Here is a 24,793-nt window from a genome sequence, read left to right on the forward strand (position 1 = left end):
TAAGATATCATACAAACTGTTTTTCCCCCTACAGGATACTGGTGTGCAGAACCACATGAACATCTTTACCATGTTTCCTTTCCTAAACCCTAACCTACATAACTTTATGTACATTACAAACCTCTACGTGAAGGACGTACTGTCATTCGTGGGGTGCTAATTCATAGAATATCATACAAACTGTTGTATGACGATATGTTGCGCTTGGCACATTGCAGATGAGCTGCTCGCCCAGCACCTGCAAATGTGTGCTCACCTTATTAGGAATTCAGACTTTCAGAAGGTTTTTACCAGGAGCCGAACTATCCGCAGAGGTCTCTTCCTCTCCAAAACAAACCGACCAGGTGATTTCAACTGGCAAAAACATGTTATAAATCAGTGTTTCATTTACACTGCTCAGGCTGTTCTCAAGCAGTGTTCACTGGTTTTCTTACGAAAGGTAACGCACCAAAATTCTGGATTTCAGGATCTGTCCAGTCAGTCACTGGCAAGGTGTTTCATGTACACAAGTCAACGGTGCGCTGCATCATTCACCAGGTTTCAAACACCCTCACCAGTCTGCTGAACGCTGTGGGGAAGTTCCCACATTTAAGTAATTTCCTCAGCTAAGGAAATACCAAACCTTAAGATACATACTTCAGGAGCAAACTTAAGGTGCTTTGTGCACCCGTCCTCAGGTGATTTAAATCTGTAAAACAGTGAATAACGCAGTTTCACATTACAAATCAGTGTTTCTCAGCACTGTCACACTCGTTGCAGAGGGGCCGCTAGCCCAGCGCCTGCTATTGTGTGCCCGCTGTATGTCACACCGACATGAAAGGGCGGCTTTTTTTATCGGTGTCTGATGGCAGAGATCAATATGCCGGTTTTCGATGACTTCGGAGCGAGACCAGGTTGTACCCAAAAAGACTTTTCCCCGTAGACATACATTGGGAAAGAGACACCTGTACATCCACGAAACATTTTTTGAGCGTCAAAACCCTGTGATATGGCTTGTTGCACTATCAGGATTTGAGCCATTCAGTCTGATAACATTTTGACAGTCTAGAGGAGCCACATGAATAAAATATTTTATTCTGATTCAAGTTAGTGGAGCGCTAAAACAGAAGTTAGCCGCTCGGTCGGTGAGGGCTCTAGAGCGACTGCTGTGTGGGCCCAACGAAGTGAAAGATCCGGGTAATTTCACACACAGAAGTCTGAACAAGGCCCCGCCTCCAACACTGTGACCAGGTCTTTCTCAGACGCCTTTCAGCTTAAGATCCAGACGTTCAGGAGGTTTTTACCAGTACCTGAATTATCCATGGAGGTCTCTTCCCCACCAAACAATTAACCAGGTGATTTAAACTGGTAAATGTGAGTGAATGTGAATGTTCCTATTGAGAGCCAGTGTAGGTCTGTTCGTTCTGGGCTTCTATAAACATGGCGGTGCAACATGGCGATCTCCGTAGACGAGGACCTGCTCCCTATGTAGATATAAACGGCTCATTGTGAGGTAACAAAAACACAATGATTCGTATTTTCAGGTGATTATTCACTAAAGAAACACTTATTATGTTATATTTCTGCCAATATATCCCCCTACATCCGACACACTGGACCTGTAAAGAGCTGAACTTTTTTTCTCGATCGTACCACTTCCAAAACAGGCTGTTAAGTTCATATCTTAAGTTTTTTGAAAGCAATTACGCTGTCATCCTCAGAAAAACCCTGACATGTAAAACCGAGTCTGCACGCACAGAGACAAAGAGAGAACGAATGGAGCCGTGATGCACGTCACACAAAGCAGAGCCCCCAGCAGCAGCAGCAGCAGCAGCAGCAGCAGACCTCCTGGGGAGAAGTTGGAGGTGGACACCCTCCTGTGGATGTTCTTGAACTCGCTGCCCCTGGAATCCAATCCAGCTCCAGCGACGCTCCTCCCCCTCTCCAAAACTCTCTCCTCCACCAGCCGCGCTCCTCAATTACAGTCATAATGGTTCATTTCTGCACCCCGAGACACACGATACACTGTCGCAACCCAGATTCTGTGTGAGACTTGGCGTAAGTCTTAACTCTGGGAAACAAAGACTGTAGCCTAGAAAACCGGCTCCCACCTCATTAACAATCACATTTTCAGTCATCCACACACCCTCCTGCCCCCCCCCCCCCACCTCTCCTCTCCTTTGTTTTTATTACCACTCTATATCACTGCGTCCATCGCTGTAAATCCACCGCGAGGGCTTTTCTCTGCTCACTTTCTCTAACTTTCTATCCCTTTCTGCCTTCATACAACCAGGCATGCTGCACATTATCGTCATAATTTTCACTCCCATGAGGCGAGGGCGCTTCGGTGAAGTTGCAAAGCCCCCCCCCCCACTCCTTTTTTTCTTAAATGTGCGTGTGGAAATAATGATTGTAATGGTTTGCAGCTGAGTAGAGGGAGCTGTGAATGACATTATGACTGTGGTGCAATTACCAAGAGCATGAAAACAGACTGTCAGTCAGAGTAATGAGTAATGACTCAAATAACACATTTAATACAACACATGAAAAAAAAAAAAAAAATTAAAAATAATAATAATAATAACAATAATAATAATAATAATAGTAGATGCATACCCTGTATGAATCTGATACTACAAAGCATTCAGGCATCCCAGGACCTCTGGAGGGTTCTTCGTTCAACAGAAAGGTTTCGGTTGCCTGAAATGTAACACAACAGTCATTTATTCATTAGTTGACTCCGTCTTTATGTTCAGGGAATTAAAGCACAGAGAGAAGCTGCAAAGCTGTGAACGCAGCTCATCCTGCTGCGTCTTAAATACTGTCCTCAAGTCCCACCACCAGATAACTACAAGTTTTCATTCTTGCATTCTACACACTCCACGTCTGAGCAAAGAAATGATAATTACTTCCATAAATGTTTGATATAATTAAACAGCTAGTAGAGGGGGGCACTGGTGCACCTTAAACGCTAGCTGCAACCCGCTATTAAACAGAGGAAGAAGACGAGACTTGCCACCAAGGCTAACCATCACTAAGCTAATGCATATTGTGACGTTATGAGATCACAACATTAAATAAAGTTATTTTTAGTATGATTGTTCTGAACACAGATTAACACTGGTCTACGATTGAATCCACCTCATAACGTTAGCTACAGTAGCAGGCTAATGTCCAGTCAGCAGGCCAGAGGAAGTGCGCCAGACTTTAAAGCCAATTTGTGTAGTGGCCAAACCGAGCAGTTACAAACTACGCATCTGTCACGAGATGCCATGTGACCCAGAAAAACTTTTCCCCATAGACTTACATTGTTTAAGAATCACCTGCAAATCCACAAAACTTTTTTTTTTTAGCGTCACAATCTCTGCAAAATTACTCGTTTTACAACTGCAGTGTGATTCAGTCGGTCCGATAACATTTGACAATCTAAAATAGCTGCATGATTAAATGATTTTACCCCATTTCAAGTTAGCGAAGGGCTAAATTAGAAGTTAGCCGCTCAGCTGGCGAAGGCTCTAGAGCAGTGGTTCCCACCTGGTGCAGCCATGAGCTCCAGATCTCTCCTTAGTCATTAGTTCAAGGACTGCTGTTCGTTAGTCACTCACTCTACAGCAGGAAACGGCTCTTCAAAATAAAAGCTCTGTGCTGGAAATTCACTGAACTTAGAAATAAGGAGTATTTATTAAAAGTTTATATGTCAGCAAGTCACACAAGTCCATCCAGAATGGACCTGTGACCCACTTTTGGACCGCGACCCACCAGTTGAGAACCACTGCTCCAGTGCGACTGCTCTATGGGCCCAATGATACAGAAGACCTGGGTAATTTTATATCAAGGAAGTCGAACTTTTTTGGCGTCATGCACCACTGAGCAAGTTTTACAGGAATGAGCGAGGCTCCCGCTACGCCACTGTCTCCAGTTCTCTTTATATTCATGTTACCATCAGCGTACAGTAGGCTAATGAATATGGCAAACTAAAGCGTATGATAACGCTATACGATACAACGATGTTAACACGCTCATCAATTTATTTTTAGTATGATTGATTTGACCATAGATAACAGTGGGCTATCCCAAAACTGAAGTGGCTACATAACGTTAGCTAACGTAACTGTTTGTGTAGTCAACTCATGCTAGGTTAGCAATCTTATGTTAATGTTAATGCTACGTTAGCTAACGTTAGTTGCAGCTATTTCATCAGAATGACGTGACATAACGTGAATAAATGTGACTGAACGTAACGTGGATAAAACTTGTTTAAAACTTGTTCAGAAAATTCTGACCACAGTGTTCTTTTTCTTTTGCCTTTTGTTTATTTACATTAATCAGGTTTCCATCCGAATGTAGCCCAATTTTGACTTAATTTTAAAAAAAAAATCTGCAAAAGAAAATGTACGTGCTTCTCCATCTATAACTCTTAAGCTAATATTTGGAGGTGGCTCAATAAAGAGTACAAATAAAAGAACGTATTTTGAAGACCTAATTTTAAATTGGAAGAGTTCTTGTAACACATAAACTGTCAAAGGCTCCAGAGACGACGAGGAGAGCTCACAGTGACCTACACAACGATTGTACGTCATCATTTAATATGCAGAATCTGTTTCCATCGCATGTTGTCGCATTTACCTTTTATCAATACACCCACGTCTCCACCTCCGCCAGGATCAATTTTTTTTTTCAAATCTTTGACCGTCAGATTAACTTAAATGTATGACTCAAATACACACAGGAAGATTATTATTCATATTTTATTTTTTTATTTATATTTTATTTATTTTTTATTCATATATTTTATCCCCAAATTAATTCGATTTCAATTTCATTTCTATTTATGCACTTATTTTTAGCTTATTTTATTTTATGTCTATTTTAATACCACTGTGTTGTTGTTGATGAGGGGAAGTAAGGTTAGTCTTTTATGAGCTGCTGGACAGCTGAATTTCCCTTCTGGGATAAATAAAGTTCTTTCTATTCTGTTCTGAAAATGTGACTGAAGCCTTCGCTTATTGAACCCGCCCAAATTAAAAATGTACATGAAAATAGATGGATGGAAACGCACCTGCTGTCGGCTAAGACACCGTTTAACCATCTGTACAAAAACTTTGTCTATTTATTGTTTCATTTATTGACATTATTTTGATTTTAATTGTTTTCAGATTTACAAAACGTTTGTCACGTTCTCACAATAAAGAATTTAAACCATATTTAAGTGTCTGGTTTCTTCAGATTTCACTCAGGAACAAAAATCAGCTTCAAAACTTGCAAGAAATAATGATTTGACATTTATCCTGAGGATTACTGATATCGACTGATATGAATATTTTTATCTTGGTGACATTCTTGGCCATATCGCCCAGCCCTCACACACACACACACACACACACACACACACACTCAGACCCACAGCTCCCGGTGTGGTGTGTGCTGCCTGCCTGGACCCATATGCTGCGCAGGCCCGCGGCCCGGCCCTGCCAGTCACCACCACTTGAATGGGGAGCAAAATGTTTAGCTGCCGCACTCGCACACAATACTCCAACACAATGGCATTTCCTGTCCCTGCTATTTCACCTGCATGGTCACTTTTCTGTCAGCGTGCACTGATTCAGCACAAATCATTCACACACACACACACACACACACACACACACACACACGCTCACATACTACACACATTGGGTCCGGACTCGCACATGCAGAGGCCATACGTCTACTCTCACACACACAAACACGAGCCCTCGGCCACACTGCGCTGCATTCACTGATAGATGCAGCTAAAGTTTTTATTCTAAGTGTTTGTTTCCATTCAGCGCAGTTCATTTGTATGCCGTGGGACGCGCCAGCCGAGACTTGGGCTCTGAATGAGCATCCATTGCAGTTCTGCTGTCAATTGAGGCAGCCGGGCCAGACAACACGGATGGGAGGGAACCACAGACTGAGGATCTGGATCAGGGATGGGAGTTCTGCCTGGTTAGCTGGCCCGTGGCTATTACTTTTTAGTCCAAACTGGTACAAATTGGTTTTCACCAGGCTAAATTTGAATGTCTGTTTTGGATATCGACTAAACCTGTTAGACGAGGGCTAAAAATTGCGAGGTTCATGAAAATAACTCGGTGAGTTAGAGGAGGGAAGTTTAAGACCAGGAGCTTCAAGTTTAGTTGCTGGATAGAGGAGGAGAAATAATCCTATTTTCCAGAACTTTACGTTCTCGTCTCTAAACATACCTTAAGCAGAAACAAACACGGCCCCAAAACAGGAACAAACATTGCTCGTAGCCAGCTACAGAATGTAAAGTTATACTATTTAAACTGGCATGTGAGGTAAACAATCTTTTAGGGAATTCAAACAGACATTAGGTTACTTAAGCATTTACATATGCACACAAATACGCACACGCTGACACGGGATTGCACTTGGAGAAATACATGCGCAGACACATGCATAAACACACGGCACTATAATAAGTCCCAGACTCGGGCTAACCGAGCTGTGGCTGGAGACACAGGCTATTCATATCCTTCAGAATGAGAGGTTACAGCTCGAGTCTTTTCCCTTTCCTTTTTACTGTAACACAGGAAGGGCATCTGTGTGTGTGTGTGTGTGTGTGTGTGTGATTTCACTCCATCTCTGCGGCAAAAAGCGCCAGCAGGCGGATTGATTAACATGAGATTAACATTGGTTTTGTTTAGCATAGCTTCTCTCGTTTAGGTGAGGGCCACGTGAAGCGTTCACTCAGCTACAAAAAAAGTTAGAATTCAAGTCATGCAAGTGACTAAGAAAACACTCCTCGTGGCGCTCGGCCTCAGCATCCAACCTCTGGCCTGTCATCATTAATATGTGGGGAAACACTGGAGGAAAACCATTTGAAACCATTTGTCCCGCTAAATGGTGCCCTTGTCAAGCTCCCTGGGCTTTCTGGTAAGCTCTTAAACTGCCCGGTCCAGCTGAAGGATGTATTTTACTCTGCTGATAATCACAGAGTAGCGCAGAACAAGGAGCGCTGGTGCTTCTAGTGGCCTCTTTCTGACAGATTTTTAGTCACTTAAAGCTGAAAAATGATTTGTGCTGCACCGACAATGGAGTTCAAGCTGGAAGCGGCTAAATAATAATAAATGAGAGGATAAAAACCAGCTCAGTCAGAGGAGGAAAATGTTGGCACTGTGCATTTCTGCAAAAAACGGATAGATTACATTTGTTTTATCATATCGACGTCTCTGAGGTAACGTGGTTTATGAGGTGAGTTTGTCGCTGGGAGGTGAAGGGGATGGTGGACGCCTTGTCACTGAAACCTGCCAGGCTGCAGGCCGCTCAAGACCAACAAACAACAAAACCAGTTGTTTTTTAACGAGCCACAGCTGCATGTTCAGCTTTTCTTTGCTCAGTAAGCGTAGGTGTTTTTTAGCTACCGGTCACTGGATTCAACTGAGAACAGTGCCACAAAAAGCTGTTGTTTTTTACCGAGCCATTGCTACATTTTCTGCCAGGACAGTGCTACAAAAAGCAGTTGATTTTTATAGAAACATTGCTGCATTTCCAGGTGGGACAGTGCCATGAAAAGCAGTTGTTTTTTGTTTGTTTCTTAGCAAAAATCGCTGCCTTTCCAGCCGTGATAATGCAATGAAAAGTGCTTGCTTTTTCCTAAGACAACGTTGCGTTTCCTGCTGAGATAGTGCCAAGAAAGTGGTTGTTTTGTACCAAGACATTGGTGTATTTCCTGGTGGGACAGTGCCATGGTAAGTGGAGTTTTATTATTACCAAGAAGTTGCTCTATTTCCTGCCGAACCAGTACCACAAAAGGCGGTTGTTGCTGCGCTTTTAGCCATGATAGTGCAACCAAAAGCAATTGTTTTTATCCTTCTTGATAATCTTGATAATGCAGCGAAAAGAGATTAATTAATAAAACATCGCTGCCTTCCCAGGCAGATAATGCCACAAAAATGATTGTTTTTTGCTGCATTTCCAGCTGTAATAATGCCATGAAAAGTGCTTGTTTTTTCCTGGGATATCGTTGCGTTTCCTGCAGGGATAGTGCCTTGAAGGCAGTTGTTTTGTACCAAGACATTGGTGCATTTCCTGGTGGCACAGTGCCATGGTAAGTGGAGTTTTTTTATTACCAAGAAGTTGCTCTATTTCCTGCTGAAACAGTACCACAAAAGGCGGTTGTTGTTGTTGGTTTTATTTTTGAGACATCGCTGCATTTTTAGCCATGATAGTGCCACCAAAAGCAATTGTTTTTATCATTGCTAGGTTTCCAATTGTGATTATGCAGTGAAAAGAGATTGATTTTAGTGAGAATCCCTGCATTTCCAGCTGTGATAATGTAATGAAAAGCACTTGTTTTTTACTGAGACAATGCTGCGTTTCCTGCCGGGATAGTGCCATAAAAGTGGTTGTTTTTTTATCAAGACATGGCTGCGTCTTTAGCGGTGATAGTGCAACCAAAAGGGGCTGTGTTTTACAAAGACACCGTGTGGTTTCCTGCTGAGACAGTGCCACCAAAAGCAGTTGTTGTTTTTGGAAGAAATCACTGCATTTCCAGGTGGGATAGTGCAATGAAAAGCGCTTGTGTTTTACTGTAACACTGCTACGTTTCCAGCTGTAATAATGCCAAGACAAATTGTTGTTTTTTTGTAAAAATCTCTGCATTTCCAGCTGCGATAATGCCATGAAAAGCGCTTGTTTTTTACAAAGAGAACACTGCGTTTATTGCTGGGATAGTGCCAAGAAAGCGGTTGGTTTTTTCCTTATCATTGCTACGTTTGCAGTTGGCACAATGCAATTAAAAGAGGTTGTATTGTAACAAAACATCACTGCGTTCCCAGCAGAGATAATGCCACAAAAAGCAATTGACTTTTATTGAAATATTTTGAGCAGCTTCTTGGCCACTGTAACTGGATATTTTAAGCTAAAACATGATCTTTCCCTGACCATAACCACTTATTAATCACAGTGTTGTTGACATATAAAGGTTCAATGTATTCACTACATCATAATGTACAAATGTAACTTTTCTGTGGTTTCCAGAAACATAGAATACCAATATTTATTTATTTATTGTGGTGATAAAATCGTGGGTGTATTAATGACTGAAGCATATCTGTGTCCATATCTTTGTACCGTTAGTTTGAGGCTGATTGTTTGATGTAGCTCCCTGCAGCACTGGCCCCTTTTTCCCTTTCCCCCTCTCAGTTTTTATGGAGCATGGTATCAATTATATATATGTGTTTTTCTATATATATATGCAGCATATGCCCAATCCATATGGCCGGCCTAGAGCTAGAATAGGAGCAGAGCCTCGTGTAATTAACACTTAAAAAGCTCAAGAAATCATTTGATGTCTGGGACTTCTCTGGTGACCGAGACGCAGTGTAATACAACACTGAAATGGCTGTCAGATTTTATCAATGGGGAGCGCAGACAATGTCTTTATGACTGCAAACAAAGTGGAAAAGAGGGATGAGGGAACTTCAGCGCCCGGGCCAGAGAACAGAACAGTTGTTTTCTGGGTGAACGTTTGTATGTCTGATGTTTTAAAGAGATCGTTCGGTGATAAGGGAAATTCTCCTCGGTGCTTTCTGTGCTGAAGAGATATTAATCTCATGTCTGTGTGGACAAAGTAGCCTCATTAGTGACGTCAGAGTGCTTTATGTTACTCTATGATCCACCCACATCCTGTTCCTAACACAAACCTTCAGGGGAATTTTTTTTTCTCACCTGTTATCCAGCCACGGGTCACATCACCAAAAGTATTTAAGGTATTTTTGAGAAAGTTGACTTCTATCAAAACACAAAAATGCCTTTGAAACGGCAATAATCAATATTTGAATATGAACAATGGATCAAATAATGTGCAATGTGAAAGAGGTCGAATTATCCTCTGACTTCACATTTATCCCCTCAGCTCTACGGAGCTTTACAGCACCTTCAGCTCAGTGTTTTAATTGTCCGGCCCAAAATGTCACTGTTTTGGTTCATTCTCACAGTTCTTATTGTGTCTTTGACCAAATCCAACCCACTCTCACTCCGAAGTCGTCGAATATTGGCGCTTGGTCAGTGACTTCCGGTGTCAGCTCTCCTTTTACGCCTGCATGATATGTGGCCAGACACCCGACAGCATCAGGGGAAACACAGCGGGACAACAATGTACGTTAAGGGGGCGAAAAGTCTGAGTAAGGCTTCAATACAAATGCTTTACACTGAGGTGATATTTCAGGCTTGAAGTTCTCCGATGGTACGAAAATTCCTTCCTGCAGAACCTGCACAGAACGCTGCTCCTATCAACAGCTCCATCTGGGCGTTTTTTTAAATGTAAATGTTCCATTCACGAGCCGAGCAACGTCGTCTCATCTGCCTCCATCATGTGACAAAGACACTGTGGCCTTCAATGACACACCAGGTCAAGGGGCACCATGCAATGAGATTAATCGGGGTTTAACATGTTATTTTTTCTGTGATTAGTTCATCGAAGTTAACGCATTATTATACTACCAACACCTATAAAGCTGTTTCTTAAACTTACACATGAACATAAATCTAAGAACAATGGTATCCTGGCAACCTCACTGTCAGCGAGAGCCAGGTGTTTTCCTACAGAAAGTAATGCACCAAAATTTGTACATATCCCACATAATGATGAGCCAGTAATTTGTGTATTATACATGGGTCCATGTCATTGGTCCGACAGCCCATTGGTCTGACATCCCATTAGTCCGACGGTCCGCGGTGCTGAACGGCTCCCGGCAGGCGTATTTCTGCCTTGATGGTGCGCCGCGACCGGCTCTGGGTCAGCTGGGAAAGGCTTGAGGCGGAGCAGGCTCACGGCTTATGTGTTTGTCACTTTCTTTCTCATTTTAACCCACACCATGATCTTTTCCTGACCCTAACCAAGTGGTTTTTGTGCCTAAACCTAACCAGACCTTAACCACAGGGCATCATGACGATTTCGGAACAACAGGACTTTGGAACAATGAGTTTAATATGGTCGGAACAATGGGCAGTTCTGGTATTTTGAAAGGCTGTAACAAAGTGACCAATGTGCTGCCAGGAGTAAAGAATAAACAAGGAAGCAGTCCCATTTGGTAGGCGGTTGGGATGGTGGATGGGTCACAAAACAAAGGACTTTTTCCAGGAGAGTGGTTCTTGGAACTGTGGGAACTTTAAGTCAGTTTTAAGGTTGGTTCTCACCATGTTTTTTCTTTCTAACCTTAACCACAGTAACTTTACCTGCCTTATATGGTCGCAACGGTATGAGATTTTTACAGCGTGGTAATTGTCTCGGAAAAAATCGCGGTTTCACGGCTCCACGGTATCACAGAATATAATTATCAGTCAGAATGACCCTTAAATAAATTTAAACAGAAGGGTTATTTTTGGTTGAACAAACGTCTTATCACTATATTTGAAACCAATGAAAGTTTGTGTAAAAAGTCTCACTCTTGAAAATAACTAAAATGAAGATTAAATAAAGATTTTCTGTCCAGTTGCATTTTTTTCTCCAATATCGTAGCTAAGCAAACGTACACAGTACGATAACCGTCAACTTCAATACCGTTGTTTACCTTTAAACTGTTAAACCATCGCAACCCTACTGCCTACACGTAACCTCCGTAACTCTACATTAATGACTTGATGTAAAGGATGTAACATCATTTGTGGGGCGCTAATTCATAGTGTATCATACCAGTCATTGTATGAGGATACGCTGTTGTCCAATGTATTCTCGCAGACATGCAGAGTGGCCTGATGAGCATCCTGCTGCCTGAGTGTGAATTTTAATCTCTACAGTACCTCAGCTGCTCTCTGCATCCTCCTGATGTACATGCAGTAAGTCAGATCAGAGGGTGGGTGATCAAGTTGCCTGTTTGTAATGACACTGGATATATTAGATCAGTGGTTCCAACGGTTGGGTCGCGGGTCCATTCTGAATGGACCGCAAGAGACTTGCAAACATGTCAAGTTTGTAAAAACACAGACGTTGCAGTACAGTGAATTTCTGGCACAAAGCTTTTACTTTTAAGTGCTGTCTTGACGACATGGCCAAACGCAAGTATGACACTGAATGTGTGAACCTGAACTAATGAGTAAGGAGGAATCTGGACCCTGTGGCTGGACCAGGGAACCACTGTATGAGAGCACATATACAACCCAGTCTTGCCGAAGTTGTCGAATACCAGCGCTTGGTCAGTGACATCCGGCGTCAGACACCAACGCCCTTCCCATCAACAACCAACACACCCAGGGTACCTTGCACGTCATATGTCTGCGTGTATGACCACACGTCAATATGTGACGAGGTCGGAGTGAGAATGTGTTGACGGCCCCCTGTCTCTCCTACACAGACACACAGAAACCAGCATGTCTCTGGACACACAACAATCCATGGCACGCAGGTATCCTCACAGTCACTGATTAACAACCACCGCAGCGTCCTGATCATCCGCAGCGTCGACTCTGTGAGTTCTGGAGCATCAGAGACTTTTCTTCTCTTCTGCTGCAGAACATAACTGACGTCCCACCCAGCCCCGCTTCATTCAGCCTTAATTGTATCCTCATTCTTCACCTGGTAACGAGCTAACAAACCTGTGCAGATGTGGCAGGCACATCAAAGCGAGGGAGGGATGGGAGGGGGAACTTGTTTGTAGAAAAAAATGTGTGGGGGAATATGAAAGGGGAAATTTACGTTGTGTGAGTCCAAGCCAGCGCCACCTCAGGGAGAATGCTGGAAAAATGTGATATTTTACACCTGCATCTCAGGAGGTGAGGAACAAGACAGGGAGCAGGGGAGGCGGTAATTAGAGGAGTGTGTGTGTGTGTGTGTGTGTGTGTTTATAAAGGATTTTTAGTATGTTTCTGGGGCTTGCCACTGGTTCTTTTTCAGCATTCAATTTGGTGCGATGCATTCGATGCCAGATTATTAAAAATGCTAAACCTGGTTACGAATGATGGAAAAAAAAGTGTTGAAAATTTAAACAAATATGCTAATATTGTTACAGTGATAAATAGCTGGCAAGCTCTGTTTAATGAATAATGCTATTGGCTCTAATTCCTCATTAAGGCCCTAAAGACGAGAGCGAAGAGAGAAAATACATGTATTGTTGTTGTGATTTTTTTTTTTCCAAATTAAACTCAGAAGGCAGAAGATACCAACACCTTCCCAAATTAAGTAGATTCAAATTACTCAGTTACACAGCTGGTGTGCAGTCTGGGGTGTCTTGTGAAACCAATTAATGTGAGGGTTAAGTCTTGATAAAGTAATTGAGGCAGGGTTAGAAATGAGATGGAAGAGTTAGGAGTGTAATGTGATCAGCCTGAGCTTGATGAGACGCTGCAAAAAATATCCATGTCAAAGTCTCGGCGTTGTAGTTTCCTTGAGACGAGTCAAAGAAATCGAGTCGCTTCCAAAGCAAACTAATCTGATCTGAAGTCAAATTATCGTCAGACCTCATGCGTCTGCTCTCAACATTTATTCACTTGTTTAAAGAAAACTCTGAAACTGTGCTGGGAACAGGTGAAATTACTTACTCCTGTGTTTCTTTTCACTTTTATACATTTTCAGTTCTCACTAACAGAAGTCAGTCAGCCCAGTTGCCACAAGAAAATGCTGGCGTTGTACATTTCTGCAAACCACAAATACATTTGATTTGTACGTTTCATATGTATCATATCAACGTTTATAAAATGACACAGTATATGAGTTGACTCTGTCAAGCTGCAGATCAGTGTTCCAGACCAACAAACAAAAAAATATGTCATTTTTAGTGACCCATGGCTGTTTTTCCAGCTGCTGTTTAGCCCCCAGATGTGGGTGTCTTTTAGTGACCCATGGCTGTTTTTCCAGCAGCTTCTTAGCCCCCAGATGTGGGTGTCTTTTAGTGACCCATGGCTGTTTTTCCAGCTGCTGTTTAGCCCCCAGATGTGGGTGTCTTTTAGTGACCCATGGCTGTTTTTCCAGCAGCTTCTTAGCCCCCAAATGTGGGTGTCTTTTAGTGACCCATGGCTGTTTTTCCAGCAGCTTCTTAGCCCCCAGATGTGGGTGTCTTTTAGTGACCCATGGCTGTTTTACCAGCAGCTTTTCAGCCCCCAAATGTGGGTGTCTTTTAGTGACCCATGGCTGTTTTTCCAGCAGCTTCTTAGCCCCCAGATGTGGGTGTCTTTTAGTGACCCATGGCTGTTTTACCAGCAGCTTTTCAGCCCCCAGATGTGGGTGTCTTTTAGCGACCCATGGCTGTTTTTCCAGCAGCTTTTCAGCCCCCAAATGTGGGTGTCTTTTAGCGACCCATGGCTGTTTTTCCAGCAGCTTTTCAGCCCCCAAATGTGGGTGTCTTTTAGTGACCCATGGCTGTTTTTCCAGCAGCTTTTCAGCCCCCAGATGTGGGTGTCTTTTAGCGACCCATGGCTGTTTTTCCAGCAGCTTTCTTAGCCCCCAAACGTGGGTGTCTTTTAGTGACCCATGGCTGTTTTTCCAGCAGCTTTCTTAGCCCCCAAACGTGGGTGTCTTTTAGTGACCCATGGCTGTTTTTCCAGCAGCTTTTTTAGCCCCCAAACGTGGGTGTCTTTTAGTGACCCATGGCTGTTTTACCAGCAGCTTTTTTAGCCCCCAAATGTGGGTGTCTTTTAGTGACCCATGGCTGTTTTTCCAGCTGCTGTTTAGCCCCCAAACGTGGGTGTCTTTTAGTGACCCATGGCTGTTTTACCAGCAGCTTTTTTAGCCCCCAAATGTGGGTGTCTTTTAGTGACCCATGGCTGTTTTTCCAGCAGCTTCTTAGCCCCCAGATGTGGGTGTCTTTTAGTGACCCATGGCTGTTTTTCCAGCAGCTTTTTAGCCCCTAAATGTGGGTGTCTTTTAGTGACCCATGGCTGTTTTTCCAGCAGCTTTTTTAGCCTCCAAATGTGGGTGTCTTTTAGTGACCCATGGCTGTTTTTCCAGTGGCTTCTTAGCTCCCATACATGAGTGTTTTTTAACAACCTGTGGCTGTTTTTCCAGCAGATTTTAACCCCAAAATGTGGGGGTTGTTTGCAACCTGTGGACATTATTCCAGCTCCTTTTCAGCCCCCAAACGTTGGTGTTTTTAAGGATCCCGGGGCTGTTTTCCAGTGGGAATTGTGCCACGAAAAGTGATAGGTTTTTTTTTACCAAGACATTGCTATGTTCCCTGCTGAGATTATGCCTCTAATACTGGATTTTTTAAGCAAAAACATGATCTTTTCCTGTAACCAACCAAGTTGTTTTTGTTCCTTAGTCTAACCATATGTTCACCAATGCACTGTTTAAATGTGAGGGAATGTGAATTTAAACGAACCTCTACATAATGTGCAAATGTAACGTAATATTTATTCTAGCGATTTGGTTGTATCATGACGACAGGCTGCAAAAGGCACGTTGCTGCGCTCATGTGGCACAAAGTGCTCTCCACTAACAAGATCATCCCAGTACTTTTGATTTAAAATGACCCTTTTAAATTCTCCATTAGAAGAGGTATCACTCAACTTTCTTCCCTTTGAGAGTCTGTTTTAATTAATACTTTACTTTACAAATGTTTCAAGGTGACTCTGAAGAGGGCTGACATGGAATATTGGCAAATAAAATCAAGGAGAGTATTAAGCTGCCTATTAACTTTTGTGTTTATGTTGGCCTAGACAATGTAAAGTGTGCTCATGATGATTTTTTTCATTATAGACATCTTACGCTCATTAACCTGAAAATTAAAGGGGCATTTCACTGATCCTACATTCATAAAAAGGTCAGTTTATTGATCACGGAGACTATGACTGCACATGTGAACACAGAGATATAATCTAATCAGAAACCTCAAATGCTGTTGAGTTGCATTATGGGAATTGTAAGATCCAGCATTGTGAAGCTTGACTTGATATCTCAACCTCTGCTGCTTTGATTCTGGTCATTTGTTTTTCAATCTGTCTCTCATAAGCCCACCAATTTTACACACAGTGCACCACTAAATAACTGGAGTGCCCCTTTAAGTCTGTTGTTTCAGCCTTACCAGTTACTCGGCAAACATACAAAATGGAATTTTGGAGGCCTCTCAATCAGTTCAAGTCAGTTTCTCCTGGTTCAGATTCATTCAGAGTTTGTTGTTCCAGAGGTTTTTACCGGGAGCCAAATTATCCACAGAGGTCTCTTCATCACCAAAACAAACAGACAAGGTGATTTAAACCAGTAACAACACTTCAGTTCAAACTGTATGCTTTGACTAAAATGAACAATGACAGCAATATAGTCCACGATGAGCAGCGCTAAAATCAACCTGCGTAGTTGTCCCTCCATTGTGACATTAGAAAGTGTCACATTTATCTTGCAAGTGTACTCTTCTTCAACGTTTGCTTTACTTCCTGGATTTTTCCCACATGGAAAATCTGACCAATCAAGAGCAGCTTTCTCACACAAGGCATTTGATCTGGTCCTCTTGTAAATGCTGCCGTGAGAACACGAACCAACTCTAGGCAATTATACAACTTTGGAACAACATGAGTCCCTGATTCAGACCAAAGGAGACCACTCTAGGGCTGACAGCAGCCTATCATTTGCTCAGCTTGTTTCTCTGATAACTTCAGATCCAGTCGTCTGATGACTAAAATCCGTCATCATAAAAAACATCTGAAAGGTTTATCATAAAAATGTGGCATAAAACTGGATAAAAAGTCCATTTATAACAGCTTCTGGCAGACGACAACAACAAGTCTGATGCATGTGTAAGGGGACATGACACCACTGAGAGGTGACGGTGACCAAATCTGTGGGTTTGAACATTGTTGTAAACGTTCGGGATATTGTAAGTAATTGGTCTCGTTGTTTTTGGATATTTTAATGCGGAAAAGGTGCATGTTATATCTTTAATGAGACACATGCAAACGATTCAGGCTCACGACTCTTTCACTCTTTGACTGTCGGAAGTGACACTTTTTCTTTTGATTCAATGAACGCAACATGAATTTCACATCAAAGACCCCGTCACATGATCGCGCCCCTCCATGTGTCCTCCACAGCCACTCGGCTAAATCACGCTACAATAGCTACAACTGCTTAAAAACCAATCAACCTGACAAACCCATCAGAGCTCACTATCCTAATATTTACGCTGTTTGAGCGTATATCAGAGTTTCCATCTTTAAACTACGGCACAAGCTTACACACCACATAAGCTCTCATGGCCCGCTTGAAGCCTTATTTATTTTTCCAGGGAAAAGTCGAGGCCAGGACAAACATAATGGCATAATATTCTGTATACAGTGAGGGATGACATCACTGGCAGCGACAGCCAAGAGGGAGATCACACAAGGCTGGAAAACCGCTTGTCTGATCGTCATGTGGCGGGCTGCGCACACACACACACACACACACACACACACACACACACACACACACACACACACTAACACACACAGTGCGGGATACAATTACCCCAACTATTTACACAGCACTCAGTGATTACTGTATTTGTTTCTTATGCTCCTTTACTGTACATCACACACACGCTGACCATCAGAGACTTTTAATATGTTTAAAACGTGACTGATATTCTTATCATGAAGATGTAATAAACATGTAAACTATGATTTTGGACCAAACTTCATGTTTCCAGCTTCACAATGATGGGTCACATTTCCTTTTTGCTTTCTAACATATTTAAAAAAAATCAGGGACACATACTCTGATACCATCGGCCGACATTGGTAGATTTATGTTGTTATTTATTATTATGATTATAGAATTACAGCCGACAAATAGAGCCAATAATACAAAGCCAAACTGCTTTTTTTTACTTCATCTACACGGCCAAAATACACACAGAGAAGAAGAAGAAGAGCAGAAGCGACAGTGCAGCATGCTAACTAGAGAGCCAAACATGTTGTCGCTGGTGTGAATGATTTTCACAGTTTTAGAGGAAGACCACATGATTGTGCCGAGGGTCTGATTCCTTTCTGTTGCTGCCATTACACTGGTTAGACGCAGCACTAAAGGACTGTACCAAAGGCTGCTGCCTTCCCGACGAACAATAAGTTCAACGTCACCTGATTAGCTTGAGCTAACACAACAAAGCTGAGCTGTTACACAATTCCAGCAAACTGCATCCGCAACTAAACGGCTAATTCATAAAACACATGAGTCACTTCATAAGAAACAAGATGTAACCCTTCCAGTTACCCTTATCCTAACCTCACCCACCTCTCTTTTAACAAAACACCTCATAGCTAATCGCTAACTTAGCAGTTTCATTGGGACTTCTGATTCTGGGCCAAGGAGCAAAGGGGGCTGATTGTGGACTAACGTGTAGGTTAAGCTGTGAGCGTCACGTTGCTGCTCCAGCTGCAGTTATACCTACCAGACTAGAAAAGGCACTGTGATGTTTGCGAAGTTCCTGTATGTGCCGATCTGATGTGTAGACATTGGGCATAGCTAGTTGGTGGTGGGAATGTCCAAAGAACAAGTAAAATTAGCGACACTAGCACTTTGCTTATTCACAGACAACCTATACGTCCTAGGTTTGAGGCTTTTCCAATGTAACAAAAAATGCCTGCAGGAAATGAGCGAAGCAAAAGCAACAACATCTGAGTGTTTCTTAGAGAAACTGACCGGTGCAAGGTAGCCAAGGGGTTCAAGAGTGACATTAAGGACTTTATTTAAGTTAATTAAGAAAGAAGACCAAAACTCTGCTAATTTGAGACAGTAGCCCCTTTTACACTGCCAGATTTTCGACGAATGTTGGGCCGTTTTGCCGGCAAGCTGTGAGTGTTTAGACGCACAGAGCCGGATTGGCGAATTGATCCAAGGTGCCCAATTTTCCACCTCGTAGGGTAGACATATTGGTGGAACCTTTTAGTTTAAACAGACTGAGGCGGCCTTCTGCAACGGGAGGAGCTGTTGATGACTTGTGGGAGGAGCTGTCGATGACGCTGCACGTGCGAGCCACTGGCGGTGGATAAACAGGAAACAGCTAATAGCAGGAATTAGCGAGCAGCTAGTATCAAGAGGGAAACACAAACCTGACAGACACTGTAAAGATGAGCAACTGGGGAGACAAGGAATTGCGCGCCCTCCTTGTCCTCGCAAACGAAGAGGCCATTAACCGTCAGATGACGGGGACGGTGAAGGACGGGCCGACTTGAGAGAATTAAACAAAAGTAGGTAGGCGGCATTTTGCTGCACTCCCCGATTTTGTTTTTATACTGCCGATGCTGAAAAAACACTGATTGGGCTTTCCTGCAAATTTGCACAACTCCTGTTTAAAAAGGGCTGAAGAAAAACATATGAGTATATTGGCCAGTGAGAAGCCACACCTATCACATATAGTATTATTACCTGGAATTAAGCTGCTTAGCCTCGCTTAACGTATAGTTAAATAATTAAAGTAAAGTTACTGAGGTTTAGGAAAAGAAACACGAGGGGGACACCTTAAAAATGTTCACGCAAAGTTCACATGGTTCCAAACATGTCTCCAGGATAAAGTTTGCTTTTTTGTGACCCATCCACCCCAACCTGCCTCCTTACAAGACTGCTCGGGCCTGCTTCAATGGTTACTCCCATCAGCACATTGGTCACGTGATTGCAGCTTTTCACAATACGTGGGATATGTACAAATTTCGGTGCTTTTTGTAGGAAAACGTGTAGTTTATGTATGCAAACTGTACATTTCCTGTGAAAACAGAAGTGTATTTTGAAAACAGACAATGCATGTAACAGGCTGAAGTTGACACGGCGTCCCAGAACGTCAACAACCAACACACCCAGGGTACCTTGGACGTCATACGTGGACGTGGAAAGTCCATGACCAAACGTGGACACGTGACGAGGTCACAGTGAGGATGTGATGGCAGTACAGGCCTGCTCATTTTAAACTCCTTAAATAAAGTCATGGAAATGGGGGGAAATATTACTGAAAAATTGTGGAGAAGTTTTGAAAATCCATAGGTGTAAATGTGTGGGAACCCTGACAGTCTTTTTTGTTTTATTGAGGGACTTCAACTACATGTAATAAGTTGACACATCTGATTATGTCAAAGCATTTAATTTGAATTCTCAGGCAAAACACTTGTGAAGTTTTCTGATGTACATTACAAAAAATAAATAAAAGAATAAATTACCGTTTGAAAAGTCAGAACTGTGGTTTGTTTCTGTTTCTGTTAACAGACACCAGACTCACAGTTTCTGTCCCGCAGCCATGAGCACACTAAATACAACAAAAATCAAATAATGTTTATTACTGCCGTGCTGCCATCCACGAAGCTCTCTGCTGCACTTTAAATACTTTAACATTTATTTATTTATTGTATTTTTATCCTCTCTGAATGTGCTGGGTCTTGTGTTTTTATGTTCTTTGTTGGAATGCATCACTCGAGTGTCACAAGTCATTTGGTTGTATCCCTGTGCAGTCACATTAAAGGCTTTCTAGTTCTAGTTTAGTGGTGATGTCACATTTGGTTCGGTCAGAGCTGAATATTAAATCATTTGTGTTTGCTCACCACAGCTCAGCCTTCCTGACCCTCAGGTGTGCATTAACTACAGGTTATAAACTTCTGTTTAAAACACAAAAATGTGAAACTATTTGTTTTCTTATTGGCCAAGAGAAGTAGGTAATTATCTGTTACTGGTATCGTGCATCCCTGAGGGACACCGCTGACCTGTTGTGTCAGGGATGGTCTCCACAGAGAGGTGGAGTCAGACTGTTTATTTGTGTGTCAAAGACGGAGCATCAGCCTCGGGGAGGGAGCTAACTGACACTGATTGACAGATGCCTCCAGTGCATTCTCACTTAACTAACATGCAACTGAAATACTTGGCACAAATTCACACTATATCCTTCGCTTTAAAAAAAAAGAGGTGAGTTGCAGCTATAAGTAGGAGAATAACAAGTGGAGATAATCCCATGCGAGGCCTGTCCTGAATTCTGTATCATTTTTACTGATGAGCTTCTTGGGCAGCTGCCATGTCAGCGAGGATGCTCGTAAACAAATAATTATTCATACTAATAATCTTCCATATTCATGTGCAAATAAGATCCCTTCCTGGTATCTAAGCAGCTTCAAGGTTGTATGTGGGAGGTTCCCCTAACTAGTGCCTGACTTGACTCATTTCGTGCCAAAAACAGGATCTATCTGAGGGTCAGGGATGTGTGAGCTATATATCATAATTCTGTATAAAACAGACTTCTTATTACTGATTCTGAAACCTACAAGCACTGAATTCAAATGTGTGTTTTCACAACCTCACAGGGAATGCATTTGCCAATTTAAACAAATATGCTGTTATGGGCAAATAGGGATAAAGCGGGAAACAATAATAGTTTCTCTTGTGAAAAGAACTTCAAATTAAAGGGAAACCACAAATAAAATCTCAGATGTTGAAATAAAAGAGTGAGCAGATTCCCGGGTCAGTCAGCACAAACTTTGCGCTTTGTGATGTCACGGGATTTCTCGGAATTGCCCAAATAAATCACCTGCGTAATGAAGGAACTGGTCTAAACCGCTGTGCGTAATTACGCACAAATCAAAAAGGCAGATAATTGAATGCTGGCGCAAAGAAAAAGTTCCATCCTCTTACAGCCAAGTTTCCAAAACTCTGCTGAACTTTGTCTCGAGGTGGGACTCGAGCTCTGGGGGCTCTTCACGTGTCACCATGTAACCTTTTATATGACGCCTCTTGATTAGCTGCTACAATGTAGGATATGCGATAACGCGTATCATATACGTGGCTAAAAATAGTCCACAGACGGGCCCACATCAGAGAGCGCTGCAATGAGGGGAGTCATGTTCGCCATGTGGATGAAACGGCAGAAGGCGGTGGGCACCGGGCGCTGAACTGAGAGGGCTGGACACTGATTTGGCCAGAAGGTTGGAAATAAATTTTGGCAACATGTCGCGCAACTATTAAAATAAGGTGTATTATATTTTCCTAACAGCAACATGACTTTAAACATGCACGCAACATTTCAGCAGGACAAACTCTCCTAATTTAAAATAATACCATAATAACTGTGACAGAAAACACACACACACACACACGCACACACACACAGGTAGGTGGGAGGACTTGGCACACTGTTTGGTGACTGTTACCCATTACAAGTAAACAGAAACACACACAGGAATTATAACTCAGCCCACTGAAGTTCTCTCTGTGTATCATTAAATCTATGAACAACTACAATGAATCTGAAAGCTGACTGCAGAAATGAGCAAATTATTGGTTTACATAGCACGTACCATTGTGGTGTAGGGAAATGTGCCAACACTCTCAAAGACCCATTTTCCACTCAAAAGTTCGGCTTCCAAAAAAAAAAAGTGTGTGGGAGAGAAAACTGCTCGGTTTCTTGTTCAGCTGGGCCTTATACCGGAAGCAAAAGAGCCCTAATACACGGCCTGCTGCCCGGTAAACATTTTTTTTTTTGGTTGGTAATTTGCAGTCAACTCCTCTCAGTCCACAGGAGGACAGAGCTGTATAATCCAAGTCTTCTGCCTCCCGACTTCTTCATGCAAGGTGTTCGTGTTCGCTCTCAGCTCGTGATATTTCCATGAAAAGCGTCAGTCAGCGCGCGCTGCTCTGTGTCCCTCTCTCCAGCCTGTCCCGGTACCGTAATGTCCACCGAGCCGCCGCGCTCTGCGCCACCGACACAGTCACCGTCTGAGCCCCGAGTGACAGAGCAGGAGTCTGGCTGTGCACCGACAGTAAGTAGCTCGCACTCTCTGCTTACGCGCTCACCAAATCAGCTGTTGCTCCTGCATGAGGGGACGACGCCGCGCGCTTTCCCCCTCGTGCATGCTCCGGCTGCGCTGATGTGAAAATGTTCCTCCTCGGTGCTTCCTCTCCCCCCCCACCCCCACCTGTTCCTCAGTGTCCGGAGAAAGTTGCGGAGAGAGCGGCAACCGAACTCGCCATGTGGCCGCGCGGACGTCGCAACATGAGAGGCATCAGAGTTGATGAGAGTAGCGGGACTTTTGGTGGCCAGCCGGGACTGCCTATAGGCTGCACACACAGCACGGAGGTGATAAGAGCCTGTGTGACACACCGAGCTGCCCAAATTACAGAAACAAGTGAGAACACAGCACGCACGCACCGGCGGGGACGTGCGGTGTCCTGCGGCCGCGGCCGGAGAAGCGGAGCGGAGGGCTGGTGAATTATTAATAACCAGAGCGGCTCACAGTCTGTCGTGTTCAGTGAGTAACCAGGGCGGCAGCTGGGGGTTTAGAGGAATTAAATACGGGCTCAGAGTAAACCATGGACGCAGGGGATTAGTAGCTCTCACCGGCAAAAGTGTAGGGGCAGCTCGGGGCCGACGGAGAGGGCGGGAGGGAGCGGAGGTTAGGGAGCGGTGGGGGAGGCAGCCGCGGTGGAAGGTTAGGATAAACCCAAATATTTTTCTGAGTGTGTGAAACACAAGAAGAGAGGAAGCTGTAAACTTTATATTCAGCCTGAAAGCAGGAGACACGTGTGGTCAGCTAAACGGTTTGTAAAATATGACCTCCAGCAGCCTGAAACTCAAACATCATTTTACTTTTTATATTTTATATTTTAAGAGGCGGGCTGAAGCCATGCAGGGCTGATTTAAATCTCATGGCAAATTACTGGACAGCTCTATTACATGTCATGCCTGCGGGGGGAAATATATGAGAGCTTTCAACAGCCTGATGTGAGAGAGCTGTGACACCTTTACGCACAGACACGTCTCCAACCTGCGGGCCTGGTGGCTCCCATCAGCCACATCACACTCTGCTCCGGTTATTATAAAGAACAGGTGCTGCAGCTCCAAAACTATATTTATTCACCACAAATATTAAATCATCTCCCGGATATTCAGATGGAGTTTCAGCAGACACGCCTTCAGGACACAGGAATAAATGACCAAAGTGGCGTTTTGACCTTTTATGGCAAACGGAGCACTTCACGGAAGTGCGCAACTGCGGACGTCACGCAATAAAACGATGTGCGCTGTCAAAATGGATTCCACCTGCCGCCAATTTACTCTGTATTGGTTCAACTTTATCACTTTACAAACAGACAAATAAAAAGCGGATGGAGTCAGAGTTGTTCCTTAAAGAGACAAGCAGCTGAGTGAGAGCAGCACATTCTCAACATGGCGCCTGAACTCAGCCCTGAAATCAGTTTTTAGATTCACTTTGGAATAAAAAAATATATTTTAAATGTTGAAGCAAGACAGGAAGAGTTTAAATTATTTTGTCAATAACAAGAGATCCAATTTATCAGTGTCAGACAAACACATCTGCAAACAAGCAGCTACATGTCACCCTTATTCTAAGAGTGAATTAATGCGTAATTAAATTTATTTCAGCCTTTTAATTCAACACAACAAACTACAGATTAATTTTACATTTTCTACATCAGTTCATTTAAAATAAATACCAACACAACAAAATATGCGACTCTTCATAGTTTTAAACGATTTTAAACACATAATAATGATTAACAAACAAACAATTACACGACAATTAACCAGTTGAGGCCTCAGGTATTTTATTTGTATTTGAAACACGCTGAGCAGAATTAGTCTGTGTGGCAGTGGGCAGAAATGAAATGATGTCAGAGGCTTTTTTTGGGAGGATTTTAAAATGTGTAAAAAGGCTGCAGAAGCATCAGGACGGATCTGATTTATTTTATTATATTTCTAATTATCAGACAGGAAATTTAAAGCTAAAAATTCTGCCATATTTCAGTCGTGGATCATTTTCAAACCCTTCTGATAAATTATTGAAGCAGCTGGATGTGAGTGTGTGTGAGTGTGTGTGGCCTCCTGGTGTGAGCGGCCTGCAGCACAGACAAACTCTGAAACTCTGTTTTTCCACAAAC

At 42.9% G+C, this 24,793-nt stretch overlaps 1 protein-coding gene across 5 annotated transcripts in view; it reads right to left on the reverse strand.

Moving 5' to 3' along the window:
• Nucleotides 1-22,807, reverse strand: part of nfixb (nuclear factor I/Xb) — a 221,532-nt gene extending 198,725 nt beyond the window's left edge. For 2 of the 5 annotated variants that reach the window (XM_049561072.1, XM_049561064.1), the window contains exons 1-2: nucleotides 22,195-22,807; nucleotides 2,596-2,679 (exon numbers count right to left, since the gene is read on the reverse strand). In XM_049561072.1, the coding sequence (XP_049417029.1) occupies nucleotides 2,596-2,679; nucleotides 22,195-22,197 (87 nt within the window). In that variant the 5' untranslated portion in view covers nucleotides 22,198-22,807. The remainder of the gene's footprint in view (nucleotides 1-2,595; nucleotides 2,680-22,194) is intronic. The other 3 variants (XM_049561066.1, XM_049561076.1, XM_049561078.1) reach the window with 3 other exon arrangements.
• Between the last annotated feature and the right edge of the window lie 1,986 nt (nucleotides 22,808-24,793).

The sequence above is a fragment of the Epinephelus fuscoguttatus genome, linkage group LG19 (assembly GCF_011397635.1).
Source record: "Epinephelus fuscoguttatus linkage group LG19, E.fuscoguttatus.final_Chr_v1".
In the NCBI taxonomy this organism is placed as follows: domain Eukaryota; kingdom Metazoa; phylum Chordata; class Actinopteri; order Perciformes; family Serranidae; genus Epinephelus; species Epinephelus fuscoguttatus.